General features: G+C 40.9%; 1 protein-coding gene across 1 annotated transcript in view; it reads left to right on the forward strand.

Moving 5' to 3' along the window:
* LOC147331904 (uncharacterized) overlaps positions 1–17,556 on the forward strand; it is a 36,024-nt gene extending 18,468 nt beyond the window's left edge. The window contains exons 5-13 of the mRNA XM_086288238.1: positions 5,827–5,926; positions 6,089–6,290; positions 6,465–8,265; positions 8,786–8,959; positions 9,189–9,362; positions 9,556–9,729; positions 13,203–13,376; positions 16,506–16,552; positions 16,707–17,556. Coding sequence (XP_086144364.1) covers positions 5,827–5,926; positions 6,089–6,290; positions 6,465–8,265; positions 8,786–8,959; positions 9,189–9,362; positions 9,556–9,729; positions 13,203–13,376; positions 16,506–16,552; positions 16,707–17,239 — 3,379 coding nt within the window. The 3' untranslated portion in view covers positions 17,240–17,556. The remainder of the gene's footprint in view (positions 1–5,826; positions 5,927–6,088; positions 6,291–6,464; positions 8,266–8,785; positions 8,960–9,188; positions 9,363–9,555; positions 9,730–13,202; positions 13,377–16,505; positions 16,553–16,706) is intronic.
* Positions 17,557–23,466: the final 5,910 nt, after the last annotated feature.

The following is a 23,466-nucleotide window of genomic DNA, read 5'->3' on the forward strand; positions in this document are numbered from 1 at the left end:
AGCCCATATACGGCACTTTAATTTATCGTCCACCTGGGTCTGCTGCGTCTTTTTTGTCAGACCTACAAGAATTTTTAACTTCCACTATTAAAATGGGCATGGTTATCATTGTTGGAGATTTCAACATTCATGTGGATGACTCAACAAACAGTAACACTAAGGAGTTCCTGAGCATTATGGACTCTTTCAACTTTGTTCAGCATGTAGCAGGGGCTACTCATACGGCTGGGCACACTCTGGTCTTCACCTATGGTGTTTTCCTTGACCACTTGAATTTAAATGAAGTTGTCTCTTTTACTGTATCTGTTAATTCAGAGTACCATCCTCAAGGTTCTATTAGGCGCAGGTGCTTTATTGACGACTCTATAATTTCTGAGTTTTCCTCTTTTTAATTTTAAAAGTTCTTCTAACGAGGTTGAGCTTTTAACTAATTCTTTTAATGAACACTGTCTTGCCATTCTAAATCAGGTTACTCCTTTTAAAACCAGTTATTGCTCTGTTAGTTCCCGCAAACCACGGTTAAATAATCAGACTCGTGGTCTTCGACGCTCCTATCGATAAGCAGAGCGTCTGTGGAAGTCCACTGGTCTGATTGTCCATCGTGAGGACTTTAAAGAACTACTTTACCTATATAATGAGTCAGTCAAAGAGGCCAGATCCTCTTACTTCAATAATATTATAAATCGTCATAAAAATAATTCCAGAGTTCTATTTGATACCATCAACAGTATTGTTTCTCCTCCAACCCAGCATGCTCTGTTGCTTTCTGATGAAGATTGTAATACTTTCCTTAATTACTTCTGTGTTACACATTTCGATGTTTTTTTCCTCGCTACCTAGCCTGACCTGTCTCCACAATGTGATGTTTGTGTATTGTATGTATGGTCGGCAAGGTCTGTCATCTCGGTTGTGGGCAAAAGACCTGCAAGTGACAAATAAAGGCTATCTCATCTCATCATCTCACCATGATCATAGCTCCTCCTGAGCTACATTCTAAAATTAGTCAGGTTCTTGCCTCTTTCTGTCCATCTGTCAAGTCAAATATTTGAAATCTTGGCAATACAAAACGCAGCAGCCAGACTACTAACTTGTTCTACCAAATGTGTTCACATTACTCCCATCTTATATTCTTTACATTGGCTCCCAATAGAGTTTAGAATTCGCTTTAAAATTCTTGTTTTAACATACAGAGCACTAAATGGCCAGGCTCCAGATTATTTATCCAAGCTTCTTATAAAATACACTGCTGCTCGTCATCTCCGCTCACAGACTCAGAGTCTGTTGTAATACTGTTGTACGTACGTAACATAAAAATAAAGCCCTGTACACGACTGAAGACAAAAGGGGACAGAGCCTTGTAGTCTGTGGCACCAAGGCTGTGGAACAGTTTACCACTACAATTACGTTTGCTTGACTCTGTGGATTCTTTTTCAAAGCAGTTAAAAACTTTTCTGTTCAAACAAGCCTTTTGTTGATCTACATATTTTATATTTTTTACATTATTTACATTTGATCTTTTACATTGTGTATAATGTCTATTGATTGTATTGTTTATTTTAATATTTGTGCACAGCGCTTTGTGACTGTCTGTGAAAAGTGCTTAATAAATAAATTTTACTTACTTACTTACTTACTTACACTGATACACCACAACTTTATCCTTTCAACAGCTACTGAAAGTTAGGGGACCTAGCTTGTAGAGATCCTCCAGCTTCAAACTGTATTACCCTTTTAGGACCTGAAGCTCAGTACAGCGCCACTCTGACAGCCAAACCCATATGTTCTCTGATTGGATTGTTAAATATGTGATTGACATGACATTGACCAATCGGATGAAAGGAAGAAAAATTTGGTCAAAATTCGTACTGGAAAGTTGAAACGTCCGCGAATCGCTACCTTATCGTGGTGGAGGGGTTTGTGTGTCCCTGGGATCCCAGAGGCTATGTTGTCCAGGGGCTTTTGCCCCCTGGTAGGGTCTCCCATGGCAAATTGGTCCTGGGTGAGGAACCAGATAAAGAGCGATTCAGAAGACCCTTATGAAGAAAACATCGAGGGAACAGTTTACCCTGCCCGGGGTAGGGTTACTGGGACCCCACCCTGGAGCCAGGCCCAGGGAGGGTGCCCAAGGGCGAGCGTGTGGTGGCCAGGCCTTAGTCCATGGGGCCCTGCCGGGCACAGCCTGAAAAGGGGACATGGGCCCATCCTCCCGCAGGCCCACCACCCGCAGGAGGTACCATAGGGGTCGGGTGCATTGTGTGCCGGGCAGCGGCCAGGAGCGGAGGCCCTGGCAGACTGATCCCCGGCTACCAAGACTGGCAATCGGCATTATAAAGTTGATAAGTTGAAACTCACACACAGCCAGGGAAGTTGAGCTGAGAGTTTACGTAGTTTTTTGCTTTGTATCCGTAACTAGACCTTAACAAAAAAAATGTGTAACTTGTATAATTTTTTTTACACGCACAATTTCTCATCTATGCAAAAACATAACACTTTCAGATATTTTGGTTTACATGGTCAAAAAACTCAAAACTACGCAATCTGATTTACAAAATATTTATGACCACATTTTGAGCCCATACAATTCATACCCTAGAATAAATGATTATCATGTAAGCTCAACAAGAGTGCCATTCATTACAATGATTAGTTTTTCTGGTCATACAATATTCATGCATTTTGAAACATACATTTTGAATGAATGTATGTTTCATGATAGTGATGCTAAGATTTGATCACAGAGAAAACTGAAAAGAAAGAGATATTGCCTTTCAATTCGATTCAATTTTATTTATATAGCGCCAAATCACAACAAAAGTTGCCTCAAGGTGCTTTATATTGTACAGTAGATACAGAGAAAACCCCAACAGTCATATGACCTCCTATGAGCAAGCACTTTGGCAACAGTGGGAAGGAAAAACTCCCTTTTAACAGGAAGAAACCTCTGGCAAAACCAGGCTCAGGGATGGGCGGTCATCTGCGAGTTTTTTGGACTTCCTGATAATAATGAATTACAGTCGTCCAGCCTGGAAGTAATAAATGCATGAACTAGTTTTTCAGCGTCACTCTGAGACAGGATATTTCTAACTTTAGAGATGTTGCGCAAATGGAAGAAAGCAGTCTTACATATTTGTTTAATATGTGCGTTGAAGGACATGTCCTGGTCAAAAATGACTCCAAGGTTCCTCACAGTGTTACTGGAGGCCAAGGTAATGCCATCCAAAGTAAGAATCTGGTTAGATACCATATTTCTAAGATTTTCAGGGCCGAGTACAATAACCTCAGTTTTATCTGAATTAAGAAGCAGAAAGTTAGCGGCCATCCAGGTCTTTATGTCTTTAAGACATTCCTGCAGTTTAACTCATTGGTGTGTGTTATCTGGCTTCATGGACAGATAGAGCTGGGTGTCATCGGCATAGCAGTGAAAATTTATGCTATGTCTTCTAATGATGCTGCCTAAGGGAAGCATGTATAATGTAAACAGAATTGGTCCTAGCACTGAACCCTGTGGAACTCCATAATTAACCTCAGTGTGTGAAGAGGACTCTCCATTTACATGAACAAACTGGAGTCTATTAGATAGATATGATACAAACCACTGCAGTGCAGTACCTGTAATACCTACAGCATGTTCTAATCGCTCTAATAGGATATTATGGTCGACAGTATCGAACGCTGCACTGAGGTCTAGCAGGACAAGCACAGAGATGAGTCCACTGTCAGAGGCCATAAGAAGATCATTTGTAACCTTCACTAAAGCTGTTTCTGTGCTGTGATGAGCTCTGAAACCTGACTGAAGCTCTTCAAATAAGCCATTCCTCTGCAGATGATCTGTTAGCTGTTTGACAACTACTCTTTCAAGGATGTTTGATATGAAAGGAAGGTTGGAGATTGGCCTATAATTAGCTAAGACTGCTGGGTCTAGAGATGCTTTTTGAGTAAAGGCTTAAGTACAGCCAGCTTGAAGGCCTGTGGTACATAGCTGATTATTAGAGATAGGTTGATCATATTTAAGATTGATTGATTGATTGGTAATTTATTTCAACATGTTAAAAATATACAATATACAAGTACATTTACATACTATACAAATTACATACAAAAAAACCCGTTCTGATTAATTTAATTTACATGTTGAAAGGGTTGAAGATTGAAGAATTAATTAATGGCAGGACTTCTTTGAGCAGTTTTGTAGGAATGGGGTCTAAAAGCAGTGTTGGGAAGGTTAGGGTTAGGGTTACTTTTAAAATGTATTCCACTACAGATTACAGAATACATGCCCCAAAATGTATTTTGTAATGTATTTCATTACGTTACTCAATGAGAGTAAAGTATTCTGAATACTTTGAATTACTTAATATATTATCATGCTTTTTACAACCACATGAATGTACTATTGCTTTGATATTTATTACTATTACTGAAGGTCCGCGGCTCCGAACCGTAGTAAAGGGACCTCTGGCTAATACGTCGGGTTCGTGTCGGGCTCATAGCCGAAAACTAGCTTTACTTTGTTGTCTGGGTCAACTTTGCTTTCAAGAGACAGAGAGAGGCGTTGAAAGGCTGCTCCAACGGAACTTATTGTTTCGGAGGAAAACACGAACACAGGGTACAGTCGAGTCTTAATAGCTTACTTACAGCTGGGCTCGTCAGGCACTCTTCTTGGCTGCAGTGGTTATTATTATATTTACATGCTTCCATCTCCCGTTTCTGCTCGATGACAACTCGTACTTTTCCACTCTCCTTTTTCTCTCTCCTCGTGCAGACACATAAAGGGTATGACAGTCCATTCTCCCTGCAGCACGGACTACACTGCCCATAAGGCTACATTCTTTAGGGCTGTGCCTGTAACACTCTGCCTATTGCCTTCATATTAAATCATTTTAAAAAATATTTCTTCATGTCATTATGAGACGTGAGATTGAGACACGGGTATTAGGGTTTCTTAATGCGTGTTTTCTTTGGGTTTCCACCGGCGTGGAATTACCAAAAATAGAGGGTATAGCCAAACATATTGTGGTGAGCTCAGACAAGGATGAGACAGAGGTGTCGTTTGGTCTTGCTTCCCCGAGTTTCCAGGGAGCACAGCCATTTATTTTCCAACAGAAACACACCGCCGCTAACCCAACTGCTCGGCATAGCTTAGCACAACAACAACAACAACAAAAAGGCGCTCTCTCACCCAGGAAATACACAGTCGCAGACAGAGCGCGTCGCCTTGTAACCATGGCAACCGTAACACTGCCGCCTGGAACAACAGAACATAGCAGTCAAACAAAACCAGACCTGACCTGCCACAATATGAAACAGGAAAAGACCACCGTGTAATCCATTTATTTCAGCAAAGTAACAGTATTCTAAATTCCACCTTTTTAAACGGTAACTGTAACGGAATACAGTTACTCATATTTTGTATTTTAAATACGTAACGGCGGTAGATGTATTCCGTTACTCCCCAACACTGTCTAAAAGACATGTTGATGGTTTGGAGGAAGTAATTATGGAAGTTAACTCAGAAAGATCAATTGGAGAAAAAGAGTCTAACTTAACGTCAATGGTACTAAAAGTAGCTGTAGATAATATTACATCTGTGGGATGATTATTGGTAATTTTTTATATAATGATAAAAATTTTATTTGTGGAGAAGTTCACGAAGTCATTACTAGTTAACGTTAAAGGGATGGTTTGCTCAATAGAGCCTTTGTGCTGTGATGTTTGGGGAAAAAATAATTTACTGAACTTATGAATTTATGTTGCTGGAAAAAAATGCTAATTTGTCACAAAATATATTTTCAGACGTTCACTAAATATGCTCATTTTTTTTTACAGAAAAGTCAGCGGGATCAGATTGGATGACCAGGAGAGCTCAGAGGTTCCCAGTGGTCAGTCTGCCCAGCAGCATCAAACACACCTCGACTCCGTATTTATGGTCTGTACATGTACAACAGCTACTTTTACATCTATTCTGTTCAAAGACATCTCCATGCTGCTCTTTGTAGACCAGTGGATCGTCAGTGTGTCCAACATGGATCTGATGTTTGGCTCCTTGATTTCAGTCTGATTGGCTCATTCATAAAGTATTCCGTTCCAGCTGCTGGAGGACAACATCATCACTTTTGTGAAGAACGAGCTGAAGAAGATCCAGAAGACTCTGAGTCCAGATTACCCAGAATGCTTAGAGAGTCAGAGGGAGGATGATGAGCAGAGGAGCAGCAGAGAGGCATTTGTGAAGATCACACTTGACTTCATGAGGAGAATGAAGCAGGAGGAGCTGGCTGACTGTCTGCAGAGCAGTAAGAAGATTTTGCTAAAGATGAGCTGCTGGCTGAATAAAATGTTTATATAAGAAATAAATGTTGCTTTCAAGAGATGGGACAACATGGTTATAGTCATTTCTCAGTGGGGCAGAAACTGTCATGAAAACATGAAGTGATTGTTAATGTTGTGTTTTTGCGATTGTTCTTTAGAACATCCAGCTGGAGATTGTTACTGCAAACATAAATCTGTCTTGAAAAAGAAGTTCCAGTGTGTTTTTGAGGGGATCACTAAAGCAGGAAACCCAACCCTTCTGAATCAAATGTACACAGAGCTCTACATCACAGAGAGAGGGACTTCAGAGGTCACTGATGAACATGAGGTCAGACAGATTGAAACAGCATCCAGAAAACCAGACAGACGAGAAACAACAATCAGACAAGAAGAGATCTTTAAAGTCTCACCTGGAAGAGATGAACCAATCAGAACAGTGCTGACAAAGGGAGTGGCTGGCATTGGGAAAACTGTCTTAACACAGAAATATACCCTGGACTGGGCTGAAGACAAAGCCAACCAGGACATCCAGTTCATATTTCCATTCACTTTCAGAGAGCTGAATGTGCTGAAAGAGGAAAAGTTCAGCTTGGTGGAACTTGTTCATCACTTCTTTACTGAAACCAAAGAAGCAGGAATCTGCAGCTTTGAAGACTTCCAGGTTGTGTTCATCTTTGATGGTCTGGATGAATGTCGACTTCCTCTGGACTTCCACAAAACTACAATCCTAACTGACCCTAGAAAGTCCACCTCAGTGGATGTGCTGCTGATAAACCTCATCAGGGGGAAACTGCTTCCCTCTGCTCGCCTCTGGATAACCACACGACCTGCAGCAGCCAATCAGATCCCTCCTGACTGTGTTTCCATGGTGACAGAGGTCAGAGGATTCACTGACCCACAGAAGGAGAAGTACTTCAGGAAGAGATTCAGAGATGAGGAGCAGGCCAGCAGGATCATCTCCCACATCAAGACATCACGAAGCCTCCACATCATGTGCCACATCCCAGTCTTCTGCTGGATCACTGCTACAGTTCTGGAGGATGTGCTGAAAACCAGAGAGGGAGGAGAGCTGCCCAAGACCCTGACTGAGATGTACATCCACTTCCTGGTGGTTCAGGCCAAAATGAAGAAGGTCAAGTATGATGGAGGAGCTGAGACAGCTCAACATTGGAGTCCAGAGAGCAGGAAGATGATTGAGTCTCTGGGAAAACTGGCTTTTGATCAGCTGCACAAAGGAAACCTGATCTTCTATGAATCAGACCTGACAGAATGTGGCATCGATATCAGAGCAGCCTCAGTGTACTCAGGAGTGTTCACACAGATCTTTAAAGAGGAGAGAGGACTGTACCAGGACAAGGTGTTCTGCTTCATCCATCTGAGTGTTCAGGAGTTTCTGGCTGCTCTTCATGTCCATCTGACCTTCATCAACTCTGGACTCAATCTGCTGGAAGTGAAACAACCAACCGTCTGGTTGTTGAAATTATTTAACACACCAAAACTACAATCTCTCCACCAAAGTGCTGTGAAAATGGCCTTACAGAGTCCAAATGGACACCTGGACTTGTTCCTCCGCTTCCTCCTGGGTCTTTCACTGGAGACCAATCAGACTCTCCTACGAGGTCTGCTGACACAGACAGGAATTAGCTCACAGACCTATCAGAAAACTGTTCACTATATCAAGGAGAGGCTCAGTGTGAATCTGTCTGCAGAGAAAAGCATCAATCTGTTCCACTGTCTAAATGAACTGAATGATCGTTCTCTAGTGGAGGAGATCCAACAGTCCTTGAGATCAGGAAGTCTCTCCACAGATAAACTGTCTCCTGCTCAGTGGTCAGCTCTGGTCTTCATCTTACTGTCATCAGAAGAAGATCTGGATGAGTTTGACCTGAAGAAATACTCTTCTTCAGAGGAGGCCCTTCTGAGGCTGCTGCCAGTGGTCAAAGCCTCCAACAAAGCTCTGTAAGGAAATATGTGGTGATCCCTTTAGTTTTTAAATATTGTTTTGAATAGAAGAATAGGCTACCACAGATTTAAAAATATTTTAAAATTTTTAAAATCTGGTTATAGAAAGAGATTTCATTAAAGTTTTGGTTTGTGTCTCACCTTCAGTGCAATCCCTCTCTCTCTCTCTATTGTTTTTCTTTTTAACACAAATCTCTGATACAACTGTCCTGATTGTATCCAGTATGGATGGAAAAACGTGGACTTCATAAATGAAATTGCCTCTAAGGTCCTGTTTCTTGTCAGTAACCATATCTAACTGTAAGGCTGCCATCACCAGCCTGTGTATATATTGCATTAGGTTTCCTGGTGATCTAAACTTTATGCAGGTGTGAGTTTGAATGGTTGTCTGTGTCTCTGTGAACTAAGGGGAAGAGACTGGTTAAAGAATTTACAGTAAGTTAGATTTAAGAAAGAGACCAACAGCACTTTACTAACTGTAGCACACTTTGTTTGTTTTTTGTTTTGTTTTTTTTAGGCTGAGCAGCTGTAACCTGTCAGAGAGCGGCTGTAAAGATTTGTTGTCAGTCGTCAGCTCCCAGTCCTGTAATCTGAGAGAGCTGGACCTGAGTACCAACAGCCTGAATGATTCAGCAGTAAAGTTTCTGTCTGCTTCAGTGAAGAGTCCACACGCCAAACTGAATGTTCTGAGGTCAGATCAATTTGTATTCTGTATTTGGTTTGTTTGTTTTTATCAACTGACAAAATTAAACAACTTTTATTCATTGTTCTTTCTTAGCATTTTTAGTCATTTCTGTGTTAAAGTGGAGTTTTACTAACCTGATCAGAAGAAGACAATAAGGATTCTTTAAAATACAGGATTAGTTATTGCACGCTGATTACACTTTAACAACAGTCTTTGTTCATGTTTTTATTTTCAGACTCAATGTCTGTCAACTCTCAGAGGAAAACTGTGAAGCTCTGTCCTTAGTTCTCAGCTCTCAGTCCTCTAGTATGAGAGAGCTGGACCTGAGTATAAAAAACCTACAGGTTTCAGGATTGAAGATTCTGTTTACTGGACTACAAAGTTTAAACTGTGAACTCAATACTTTGAGGTCAGATCAAAAGATAATTTGTTTTTTCAGAATTAACCAATTAAATGCATTTTATCCAAGTTCATCCATAAAATGTTGTTGATTAGTATCTTAAGTTTTCCCTTAAGAAAAATTATCAAGACGGGATTTAATATTACACAATCTATTAACACACCTTACAGTATTGTTTCATTGATTGTCTTTTATTTCTCAGACTGAGTGGCTGTAACCTCTCAGATAGAAGCTTTGAAGTTCTGTCCTCAGTTCTCAGCTCCCAGTCCTCTAGTCTGAGAGAGTTGGACCTGAGTAACTCTGACCTGCTGGATTCAGGAGTGAAGCTTCTGTCTACTGGACTAAAGCGTTCACAGTGTATAGTGGAAACTCTCAGGTTAGGATTCAAACTTTTCCACAGATTATCATTTAAAATATTAATTATATTACTGCATTAACAGGTTATCTTTTTGAAGTGAACTTTAATTTACATCTGAGTGGATTATGTCTGTGAAGGTTCTCAGTCATCCAGGTCATCGTAGTCCAAGGAGCTTGAAAAGAAAAGTGTCTGGACTTCTTTAGGTTGCTTAAAGACGTTTCACCTCTCATCCGAGAAGCTTCTTCAGTTCCAGGGTAAAATAGTGGAGAGTCCCAGATTTAAACCTCGTGGAAGTATCCCCACAAGGAGGGACAAAGGACCCCCTGATGATCCTCTACCTAATCACATGAGCAAAGGTGTGAAAATGGGTGTGGGTCACAATCAGCCAAGGTTTCGGATGAGCTCATTGTGAAACCTAGCCCCACCCTATCATGTGATTTGCTGAGGTCAGATCGCCCAGCGTGTGATTGGGCGTTAAGGCGTCTGGGAAGGGATCACAGAACTGGATTATAGATGGCAGACAGTTGTTGTCGTAACCCACCACCTCTGTTCAAAGATGGTTGCTCACAGTGGACATATCCACTGTGAGCAACCCGTTTTCACACATTGGCTCTCGTGATTAGGTAGAGGATCATTAGGGGGTCTATTGTCCCTCTTGGGGGGACACTCCCACAGGGTTTAAATCTGGGACTCTCCTCCATTGGACCCTAGAACTGAAGAAGCTTCTCGGATGAGAGGTGAAACGTCTTCGAGCAACTTAAAGAAGTCAAGACGATTACAGCACCTCAGTCAGAAAATGTGGACACAACATCATCAAAGACCGCACCCACTCACAGCACATACTGTTCACACTCCTAGAGGAATGTGAAAGCAAGGACAACCAGATGAAAAAACAATTTCCATCCAAAGGCCATCAGGGTAGTGAATCACTGACTCATTGCTGAACTGTGAAGATCTTAGACCTTTAAATTTGCGATTTTGAACATTTATATACAATATAATACAACTTCATACAATAAAAAAAAATTTAATATCACATATCCTGAATATCTACTAATGGGACAGTGTTGCCTAACTACTTGCACTGCAAATGCTACATAAGTTTGTTTATTATTTTCTATGCTCAGAGTTAAGTTTATTCTGTATATTAGTTAGTTGAATATCTAGTCGTGAAGGGAACTTGATTAGTAAGAATTTTATTGCTCTGCATAACCACTTGTGTTTTGCGGTGTATATAACAATAAAATTCTTAAATCCTGAATCTTAACATATGTGTAGGTTCAAGTTTTAGAGCTCTAAAGTGCAGCTATCATGTTAGGAACATGTTAGGAATTGACAGTAACACTGAGCACGCAGTTCAAATCTTTATTTTTTACCACTCGCTGCATTCTTGATATTCATGAATTCAGCAGGTTAATGACTGTCTGCAGCATTAATCTCATATTTCCATCTAATGTGTTAAATTTGACTGTTTTATTTGATGTTCTTTATGATCTCTAGCACCAGTTCATCTGTAGGCCATGCTCAGTCCATCCATTTAGTGAAATGAGTGAATGATGTTTAAAGGTTTCAGGTTTCAGAGCTCATCACAGCACAGAAACAGCTTTAGTGAAGGTTACAAATGATCTTCTTATGGCCTCTGACAGTGGACTCATCTCTGTGCTTGTCCTGCTAGACCTTAGTGCAGCATTCGATACTGTTGACCATAATATCCTATTAGAGCGATTAGAACATGCTGTAGGTATTACAGGTACTGCACTGCAGTGGTTTGTGTCATATCTATCTAATAGACTCCAATTTGTGCATGTAAATGGAGAGTCCTCTTCACACACTGAGGTTAATTATGGAGTTCCACAGGGTTCAGTGCTAGGACCAATTCTGTTTACATTATACATGCTTCCCTTAGGCAGCATCATTAGAAGACATAGCATAAATTTTCACTGCTATGCCGATGACACCCAGCTCTATCTGTCCATGAAGCCAGATAACACACACCAATGAGTTAAACTGCAGGAATGTCTTAAAGACATAAAGACCTGGATGGCCGCTAACTTTCTGCTTCTTAATTCAGATAAAACTGAGGTTATTGTACTCGGCCCTGAAAATCTTAGAAATATGGTATCTAAGCAGATTCTTACTCTGGATGGCATTACCTTGGCCTCCAGTAACGCTGTGAGGAACCTTGGAGTCATTTTTGACCAGGACATGTCCTTCAATGCACATATTAAACAAATATGTAAGACTGCTTTCTTCCATTTGCGCAACATCTCTAAAATTAGAAATATCCTGTCTCAGAGTGACGCTAAAAAACTAGTTCATGCATTTATTACTTCCAGGCTGGACGACTGTAATTCATTATTATCAGGATGTCCAAAAAACTCCCTGAAAAGCCTTCAGCTAATCCAAAATGCTGCAGCAAGAGTCCTGACAGGGACTAGAAAGAGAGCATATTTCTCCTGTTTTGTATTCCCTTCATTGGCTTCCTGTTAAATCCAGAATTGAATTCAAAATCCTGCTCCTCACATACAAGGTCTTAAATAATCAGGCCCCATCTTATCTTAATGACCTTGTAGTACCATATCACCCTATTAGAGCACTTCGCTCTCGCTCTGCAGGCCTTCTTGTTGTTCCTAGAGTATTTAAAAGTAGAATGGGAGGCAGAGCCTTCAGTTTTCAGGCCCCTCTTCTGTGGAACCAGCTTCCAGTTTGGATTCGGGAGACAGACACTATCTCTACTTTCAAGATTAGGCTTAAAACTTTCCTTTTTGCTAAAGCATATAGTTAGGGCTGGACAAGGTGATCCTGAATCCTCCCTTGCTTATGTTGCAATAGACGTAGGCTGCCGGGGGATTCCCATGATGCATTGAGTTTTTCCTTTCCAGTCACCTTTCTCACTCAATATCTATTAATAGACCTCTCTGCATTGAATCATATCTGTTATTAACCTCTGTCTCTCTTCCACAGCATGTCTTTTATCCTGTCTTCCTTCTCTCACCCCAACCGGTCGCAGCAGATGGCCGCCCCTCCCTGAGCCTGGTTCTGCTGGAGGTTTCTTCCTGTTAAAAGGGAGTTTTTCCTTCCCACTGTCACCAAAGTGCTTGCTCATAGGGGGTCATATAATTGTTGGGTTTTTCTCTGTATCTATGAAGCGCCTTGAGGTGACTTTTGTTGTGATTTGGCGCTATATAAATAAAATTGAATTGAATTGAATTGAAAGGTCTCCTTGTTATGTGAGCGTGCACAGATCATGAAGCAGAAAGCCTGAGTTAACAGATAAATGATCTGTTAACCCAGGCTTGGGGCTTTCTCTCTAATATTTTTGGCTGTTACCATACATTGTTAAACAACATGAGATGACTTTAGTTGTGTGTACAGTATTGTCAGTTGTAAAGTTAGATTAAACTGAATTGATGTAAATGGATAGGTGTTATTGTATATGACAAAGAGAAAATGATTGTTGACAGATGGATTGTTGTTTTGTGTGTCTGCAGTCTGTCAGGCTGTCTGATCACAGAGGAAGGCTGTACTTCTCTGGCCTCAGCTCTGAGCTCCAACCCCTCCCATCTGAGAGAGCTGGACCTAAGCTACAATCATCCAGGAGACTCAGGATTGAAGCTGCTGTCGGCTGGACTGAAGGAACCAGGCTGGAGACTGGACACTCTCAGGTATGGAGAGAGTGTCTGATAGAGGAGGAAAAGCTGGAAACATTTCCTGTGTCCTTCACTCACTTCTTGTTTGTTCATAACACATGAACTGATCAATAAGAGATATTCCTGTAGGAGATGTCCAGGGAGCACTTCTCCGGGAACAACTTGTAGATATCTCAGTACATTTAGTATTCATCTTTCTATAGAAAGGGTATTAAAATAAGCACTGAATAAAAATAAACAGTGAAAACTGTCAGCTTAGCTTAATCAAAATAAAAATAAAGAAAAAATCATTATTTTACAATCAGAGCTGTGGAAGAAGCTGACAAATAGAGGGAGATGGTTCTCTGCACTTAAACCATACCATACCATAATTTATTTATATAGCACATGGCTGACCAAAGTGCTGTAAGATAAGATAAGATAAGATAAGATAAGATAGAACTTTATTAATCCCTCGGGTGGGTTCCTCTGGGAAATTCGACTTCCAAAAAAAGCACAGCAACGACCGAAGTTACAGTTACAGAACTGTTATATATATATATATATATATATATATATATATATATATATATATATATATATATATATATACACACACACACACACACATATATATAAATACAGAGACAAATATAAATAAAATATACAAAGGGGATAAATAGAATAAATAGGAATAAAAAATAAAAATACAAGTGAATTGCACATTTCAAGTATTGAGTCTATTGCACTGTTGACTATTTACAAAAAGTATTGCACAAGGTATTGTACAGTGAGGTGCAGAGGCACTACAGCTTAGTTGTTCCCCCCTCCTTTGTCCTCCTGTTTCCCCTCCCTCTCCCCTCCAGAGAGGAGTTAAACAGTCTGATGGCGTGTGGGACAAAGGAGTTTTTAAGTCTGTTAGTTCTTGTCTTGGGGAGAAGCAACCTGTCACTGAACAGACTCTTCTGGTTGTTTATGGCCGTGTGCAGAGGATGCCCAGCATTGTCCATAATGTCCATCAGTTTCTTTAATGTCCTTTTCTCTGCCACTGTCACCAGAGTGTCCAGCTTCATGCCGACCACAGAGCTAGCCCTCCTGATCAGTTTCTCCAGCCTGGATGAGTCCCTCTTTGCTGTGCTGCTCCCCCAGCACACCACAGCATAGAAAAGTACTCCAGCAACCACTGACTGGTAAAACATCCTCAGGAGCTTCCTGCAGATGTTAAAAGACCTCAGCCTCCTGAGGAAGTACAGTCGGCTTTGGGCTTTTTTATACAGGTGCTCTGTGTTGCATGACCAGTCCAGTTTATTGTCCACCCACAGCCCGAGGTACTTGTACTTGTTGACCACCTCCACCTCCTCCCCCTCTATCTGAACTGGCAGTGGACCTTCTCTGGACCTCCCGAAGTCCACAACCAGTTCCTTAGTCTTTGAGGTGTTGAGTTGCAGGTGGTTTGTATGACTCCATGCGACAAAGTTCCTCACCAGACTTCTGTACTCCTCTTCCTGATCATCCCAGATACACCCCATGATGGCTGTGTCGTCTGCAAACTTCTGAATATGGCATAATTCAGAGTTGTAGCAGAAGTCAGAGGTGTACAGGGTGAAGAGAAGAGGGGACAGCACAGTTCCCTGTGGTGCTCCTGTGCTGCTGACCACTGTGTCAGACGTGATGTCCTTCAGCCTGACGTACTGTGGTCTGTCGGTGAGGTAGTCGGAGATCCAAGCCACCAGGCAGGGGTACAGCAGAAATATAATAAATACAATAAGAATAATAAATACAATAAATAAATAACAATAAAATAACAGTGTCAGTGACCCACTAAATCAAAGGCCAGGCAATAAAGTTGAGTTTTTAATCTGGATTTAAAAACCACCACTGATGTAGACTGCCTAATGTGAAGAGGAGGATCGTTCCAAAGATTCGGGGTCCACAATAGAGAAAGCTTGGTCTCCTCTAAGGTTTAGCCATGAGAGCAACAGCTTCTAAGCCATAGGTGTCAAACTCTGGCCCGCGGGCCAAGTTTGGCCCGCAGCCTAATTACATTTGGCCCGCGAAGCCATACCTAATTACTATTAGAGCTGGCCTACTGGTATTTTACAGCTAATATATATATTGTTTAGTATTAAGCTTTGCTTGTTCCATATTCAGTTTTTCAGCATCAGAGTCCATAAGAAGAGATTCATTCTTATATCTAGAGGAATATATTTCAATAAATATTAACGTTAGCCCGCGACTTTGTTCCAGTTTTGAATTTTGGCCCACTGTGTATTTGAGTTTGACACCCCTGTTCTAAGCTGACCGGAGTGAGCGAGGTGGGATATAGGGCGTCAGCAGATCGCACAAATATACAGGTGCCAGACAATTTACGGATTTAAAAAACAGGAAAAGAATTTTAAAATAGATCCTAAATTCAATTGGAAGCCAGTGTAAGGAGGCCAGAAGTGGAGTATTAAGCTCAAATTTTCTTTACCAGTTTACCACTTTTACCAATTTTCTTTTAAAAACCGTGCCGCAACAGTTGCAGGTGTGACCGAGTGCCCTGGCCAACCCCCATTAAAAGGAGTTGCAGTAATCCAAGCGTAAGGTTATCAAAGCATTGTTGACAGTTTCGAAGTCACGCCTGTAAAGAAAAGACTCAACCTTCGACAGATGTCTGAGGTGATAGAATGAAGATATCACCACCCCGTGGCCATCAAATCATAGAGCAGTGTAAATTGGGACTGAATAAATCCATGATTTAACATCAGACAATCAAGCAGGAGTCCAATCGAATAAAATGACAGTAAACAGCATCCTCGACATGCAAGTTACAGAAAGAGAATCCATATGATATCACCAAGTCCAATGTGTGACCTTGTTCTTGAGTGGTGCCCTTAACAGACTGAACAAGATTAAAAGAGTTCACTAAGTCCATGAAGTCCTTACCAGGGGCTTCTCTGGGCAAACGACGTGAATATTAAAATCACAAAGTAAAAGGAGATGGTCATACCGTGATGCACAGTGAGCAAGAAAGTCCAAAAAAAAAAAAAAAACTCAGATAAAAAAATCCTGATATGTTATATATCACTGAGTTACAGAAGAATCAGAAAGAAAGGAGGCAGTTATGACTGTTGGCTTGGATACAATGATCAGTCCTGGTGTCTAAACTGCTCCTCCTTTCAGGGTGGAGCCTGCTGGAGTCCGATGGTTGAGACCAGGTCTGAGGAAGTGTAAGTGTGCTTTTAACGTGATTCATGAAAACAAAGCAGCACACATTCAACCATCTTCATCATTCTGATGTCAGGAGCCATCATCAAAGTGTCAATCAATGAACAGATGATGGATCAATAACTGCAGCTGGATTGTGTTTGCTCTCTCCATCAGATTCCTGTCAACTCACAATCGACACAAACACAGTGAACACAAAGCTCCAACTGTCTGACAACAACAGGAATGTGACATGTGTGGAGGAGGTTCAGTCATATCCTGATCATCCAGACAGATTTGATAGTTGGGAACAGCTACTGTGTAGAAATGGTCTGACTGGTCGCTGTTACTGGGAGGTCGAGTGGAGAGGAAGGGTTGATATATCAGTGAGTTACAGAACAATCAGAAGGAAAGGAGGCAGTTATGACTGTGTGTTTGGATACAATAATCAGTCCTGGTGTCTAAACTGCTCTGGGGATGGTCCACAATTTGCCAGGCATAATAGTATGAAAGGACGCATCTCCTCCATCTCCTCCTCCTCTGTCTCTAACAGAGCAGCAGTGTATGTGGACTGTCCTGCTGGCACTCTGTCCTTCTACAGAGTCTCCTCTGACACTCTGATCCACCTCCACACCTTCAACACCACATTCACTCAAACTCTTTATCCTGGGTTTTGGTTCTATCCTGGTTCCTCAGTGACTCTGTGCTGAGTGGAGTGTAAAGAGTGTCCTCCTGTTAGAGAAACACTCTGACTGTTGAACAGATAGTTCAGTCTGTACATGTCTGTCTCTTTCACTCACAAACACGTTTTCAGATTCATGGATTCAATCAGTTGATGTTTGAAACTGTTCTAAATGATTCCTTGTAAACTTCTTCCTCTTCAGTCCTTTAAAGATGGAAGCTCCCATTATTCCAGGATCCACATGTTGTTTTTCTGAAAATATTGGCTCAATAGTTTTGAATGCAGTTCTAAGCAGAATCTGATTGTATTGAGGGAATGCATGTAGCTTATCTAATAAACAGCAAAGGCTTCAATCCTCATTTGAAAGTAGTCTTGTGTTTTTCCCATGTTGATCAAGAACATGGTGCAGGATGTTGGTAAGAGCTTGGTTCTCAATCTCTTAGAAACATGTAAATATGTGTGTATAGCACTGCATATGTTGGGTATCACTTTAGTTTGTATGAAACTATTAGAAGCTGATTCATTGTCTCTGTGAAGGTTCTCAGTCATCCAGGTCATCGTAGTCTAGGATGCGTGGAAAGAAAAGAGTCTGGACTATTTAAGTTGCTTGAAGGCGTTTCACCTCTCATCCGAGAAGCTTCTTCAGTTCGAGGTTAAATGGTGGAGAGTCCCAGATTTAAACCCTGTGGGAGTGTCCCCCCCAAGAGGGACAATAGACATTAATCACACTAATCACATGAGCCAAGGTGTGAAAACAGGTTGCTCACAGTGGATATGTCCACTGTGAGCCACCATCTTTGAACAGAGGTGGTGGGTTACGACAACAACTGTCTGCCATCTATAATCCAGTTCTGTGATCCCTTCCTAGATGCCTTAACGCCCACTCACACCCTGGGCGATCTGACCTCAGCAAATCACATGATAGGGTGGGGCCAGGTTTCACAATGAGCTCACCCGAAACCTTGGCTGATTGTGACCCACACCCATTTTCACGCCTTGGCTCGTGTAATTGTGATTGATTGATTATTAGTTGAAGTTCATAATGGAGTAAAAAGTTGCAGTTAAAAGTTACTCAATGTATTATTTAATTTCTTTCAAATATGTAAATGTATAAACAAGGGTAAAAGAAGTCCCATTAAGACACAGGTGTCAAACTCTGGCCCACGGGCCAAATTTGGCCCGCAGCTTAATTACATTTGGCCCGCGAAGCCATACCAAATTACTATTAGAGCTGGCCTACTGGTATTATACAGCAAATATATATATCGTTTAGTATTAAGCTTTGCTTGTTCCATATTCAGTTTTTTAGCAAAACTTGTTTGAGTCCATAAGAAAAGATTCATTCTTATATTTGGAGGAAGATTTTTTTTCCAATAAATATTAATGTTAGACCGCGACTTTGTTCCAGTTGTGAATTTTGGCTCACTGTGTATTTGAGTTTGACACCCCTGCATTAAGAGATGTAATGTAACACAGGCTAAAACAGTTAAAAGAGTTCATGACTATGTTCAACCGGATAACAATCCTTAATGTGACTACAACCTGTGTAAAATTCAATCTGTGATCTACTTGTCGAGCCTGGGGAATAATCCTTGTGATTCAGTGATCATGATTGATTCGTTATGCCTGACGTTGCGGGAGGGGGAGCTCTGGCCACGATGCCTCATTTGCAATGAAGCTGCTGAAAGAGAAGCATCATGTCTGAGCGTCATCATTGACTTATCCCCTTTTCAGGTCAGAATTGAGCAATTCTGCTTTTGAACTTTACAAATATGTATGTTGAGCTGTACTGACCGTGTTTCCAAATGTACCAAGAGGGTACTAGGAATATTTAGATGATTTGTGTTAACTGTGTTGTCAGGATAAGCTATAAGCAGCAAGCTAAGCTAAGCCCTCTGTTGGTGGCTAGTATGGAGCACTATTGTGCCAGACTGTGTATGAAACATACAGCATTGTGTGCATTTTGCATTTGATCTGGACAAAGAACATGTTTATTTTGTGTGAAGGGACAAATCAACATCAAACTCAACACAACATCAAACTTTATTTATAGAGCACATTTAAAAACCAGCGGTATACCAAAGTGCTTAACATAAAAGACAGAAAAGTAATATGAGTATTATAAGGCCTCAGCAAAGTATCAAATATACTCAGAGGTCATTGCCACTAATACACAGGGGTAGTATAAAATGCATATTAGTATTTTTATATGAATACTTGGTTTATTTTCTATACATTTAAGTTTAATGATCTAAGTTTGCTTATTGATTCATAAGCTGTTTTTGTAAATTCTTACATTCAATTTATTCTGTAACTTAAAGGAAAGGAAAGAAGACGGTCTTGAGATATATTGTCTTACAACTAACAGAGACTGTACATCGTTGTTAAGATTTTAATACTTTTGTATGTATGTTTATATTTCTGAGTCATTCGCAATGAAGCTGCTGAAAGAGAAGTATCATGTCTGAGTGTCATCATTGACTTATCCCCTTTTCAGGGTGTAACATGATTAGGTAGGGGGTCATCAGGGGGTCGTTTTGTCCCTCTTTGGGGGTATACTCCACCATTTGACCTTAGAACTGAAGAAGAGGTGAAACGTCTTCAAGCAACTTAGAGAGGTCCAGACGCTTTTCTTTCCAAGCTCCTTAGACAAGGTTGAAAATGGTTTATCTTTTCATTCTTTCCTAACCTGGAAGCAACATGAGGCAGCTCGTGTATCAATGTTACCAAACGAAGGCGTCTAGCCTGGATATCAGCTGTGAAATGAGCTGATATCCAGTTCTCTTCCATCTCCAGATATCTGTTGGTGCTCCAGACATTTTCATTCCGGTAAGTTCTAAATATGTTCATATCACTCTTTATAGCCTAATAGTTTTATTTTCGATGCGCTCTGAGGTCATAGCAAATTAGAACAAACATCCTAATGAGTGATTTTGCAGAACTACCTTCTATTTATAGAGTTGCTAATTATTTGGCATTATTGCAGCAAACCAGCCTATGGAATGGATGAAACACACCGTGACTGGGTTCCAGCGCTACACAAGCTCCTTAGACCAAGCTGATTCTGTCACGGTCTGGGTGGCAGACCGTGGGGGATGTTGGAGAAAAGGACCCAAACGCTGGACTTAGTGGAATGAGCAGTGGGTTTATTTACAGTGAGGTAAATGTACACCACACAATAAATCTCCAAAGTGCTCCCTCGACTCCCGTGACGTGTCTTCTCCTAAGTGCTGGTATTTCGTGCTCTCTGCCCCTGTGCCTTCGCACACCCCGTGTGTCTTGCAGTCCTGTGTTCCGCTGTCCTCCTGAGGAAAAACAACAGACACAGCCGTTATGGCACCAACTCCAGCAGGCATACACTGAACCACACTTTAAACACTGACATGGAGTCTAACTCAACGATCCTGCGCCGGAGGAAGCTCCATCGCTCTGTTAAGTAGCTCCCTCGACGAGCCTGATCAGAAGCAGGTGTGTGAGAACCTAGGTGTGACCGGCAGCCGGCAGGGCCACGCCCATCAGGCCTGCAGGTGGCTGTCCTTCGTCCTTCAGCCACACCCGCAGACACCCACACCTACACACACACCAGCATGGAACACAAGAGCACAGTGCAGCAAACATACATCCAATACAATAATAACAATAATAATAACAATAACAATAATAATAATGGTCCACACTGTTCACGGACCCCGAGTCCCCGGAACCAGGTCCGTGACAGATTCATTGTTTTTCATGCAGCTCTAATTTGATAAAACACTGCATCAAAAACAAAGAGAAAGTGATGTCACATCCGTTTATGTCCACACAATTAGAAGAATAATTTGGACATGTGTGAAGAACTCTAACCAAGAGAGCAAACCAAAACAAGAAAGCAATGTCAAACAGATCCTTCCAACAGACAATTTCCATGACTGGAACTGTTCAATCTAAAAATCCTACATTTGTATGGGTCACAAGCACATCAGCAGCAGTCATTATTTGAATCCCTTTAAATGTGTTGTTTGATTGAATAAGTCATATTAAACAGTGATTTAGATCAATAATATAATACTTTAGTGTTGTTAGCTTCATTGGAAACTTGCACACAGCTGTGAATGTGGGAGTGAGTGTGAATGGTTGTCTGTGTCTACGTGTCAGCCCTGCCACAGACTGACCACCTGTCCAGGGTGGACCCCGCCTCTCGCCCTAACACAGCCTGGATAGGCTCCACCCCCCACGACCCTGATAAGGATAAGCAGAAGTGACTGGATGGATGGATATAACAAGGTTATAAGAAACATGGAACATGACAAGGTGCTGTAGTCCAGTCTATGTTGTGTGTTCTCCCTGTGCCAAAAACCCACTACAGTATAAAACTATGTCAAGCAGTGTGAATGAGCATATTTAATGTGTGGAGGATACGATCATGAGAATAATATTAATGCCACTTAAATCCTACACCCAAGCTTCTTATGGCACTTGCAGAGGTAGAAATGTTGGATGATGGGGGGCTTCAGTTGGTGGAGCTGAGCCCTGTTGACCCCTGGATGGCTGATCCTCGAGAGCCTCTGGAGCTCCAGGAAGGAGAAGTGAAAGGACCTGTTTTGATTTTACACTTTAAATAACAAATATTTAAGCACAGTTTTCAGACAATACTGTGGATTGTGTTACTCTTAAAGAACTGTTTATCACAATGATCTCAAACTTCAATTATCTAACTAATAATAATAATAATCTCACATTTTCTCCATACTGAATGAACTAAGAGTCCATCAGTGGTCCCCCAAATGTAAATGTTCTTTGAGCTTCCTGTCAGGTGACATGCTTCAGCCACGCCTGCATGGAGCTACAACTTGGTGAGAGAAGGTTCATGTTCGACCCCTGGTTGAAGGGTCCCGCGTTTGCCAGGGGCTGGTGGCTTCTCCATGAGCCTCCAGCAGACACACTTTGTGCTGCAGATCTCATCTACATCAGCCATATGCACTCAAACCACCTCAGGCAAGCTCTGCTGATGTTGTTAAATACAGCAGTTCCTCGTTAATCGCAGGAGTTACGTTCTAAAAATAACCCGCGATAGGTGAAATCTGCGAAGTAGCCAGCTTTATTTTTTACAATTATTATAGATGTTTGAAGGCTGTAAAATCCCTCACTACACACTTTATACACTTTTCTCAGACAGACATGAACGTTTTCACACTTTTCTCTCTTGTTTAAACACAAAGTTCAAACCTTGGTAGAAAAATAAGTCCAATATTATAGAATAAAACCAACCTCAGAGTCACCCTGCTGGGGATCGAAGATTTATGTACATTTGACAAGCTGAACACATTCTGTACTGGACAGGAGAAAAGAAATCCACGAAAGGTAAGTGCGTTAAAGTGAGGGACCACTGTATACATAAAAATATACATTACATATTACTGCTGATTTTATTTGAAGCAGCTCAGTGACTGAGAGCAAACACAGCACAGTATCTACAGACTGTTCTTGCTTCAGCTGTTCATCTGGATCACACAGCATTTGATTGATTTCTTATGGCTCACATACATTCCAATATTTAAACCATGACCAGCTGCAATCAACATCAACAAAGGAAAATAGCCCATGCTGCACACAGTCACAGTAAAGACAAGCTATAACATTCTTAAATTAAAGGCTGGAAAACAACTTTTACATCCTTTCATTATGAATCGATTGTAATTAATTATAAATCACTACAAAGTCATGTAGAGCACTCTGCATTTGTGCCCCAGTCAATACTTACAGTCTACTTACCATATAAGATGGACAAAAAGTTTTTCCACCAAAAATTACTGACACTGTACTTCAAACTATTTACACACGAGTGAAATTGACTTAAAGAATAATTATTTTTAGTTTCATATAAATATTTAACTTGGTATTCCCTTATTCTATTGGAGCCAAATTTAACCACAAACCATATTATAAAGTGTTTCTAGAAGCTATTGACTAATGGTGTGTATTTAGTTTTTTTCTACACTGTATTTTTGTTTCTTTGTTGTTAAATAAATAATAACACAGTGCCATATGTTTGAGTTCAAGATGTCATAAGTCCAGGTTACTTTCTATATGATGTCCTCATATGTAAAATCTTAGAATTCATAGTGTATACTTTGGCTTGATGACTGTACATGTCAAAGAATATTATTAGCTAATTGGCTCTTGGGAGAAACAAAAACATGTTTTGGAACTTTAAATCGTTTTATTCTCACTGGTTTGAAACTACAAATCCAAAATCTACGAAAAGAACAGTTT

The sequence above is a fragment of the Aulonocara sp. 'chitande type north' Nkhata Bay genome, linkage group LG4 (genome assembly GCF_057382095.1).
Source record: "Aulonocara sp. 'chitande type north' Nkhata Bay isolate Kocher_YH1m ecotype deep benthic linkage group LG4, A_spYH_male_GT1.1, whole genome shotgun sequence".
In the NCBI taxonomy this organism is placed as follows: Eukaryota; Metazoa; Chordata; class Actinopteri; order Cichliformes; family Cichlidae; genus Aulonocara; species Aulonocara sp. 'chitande type north' Nkhata Bay.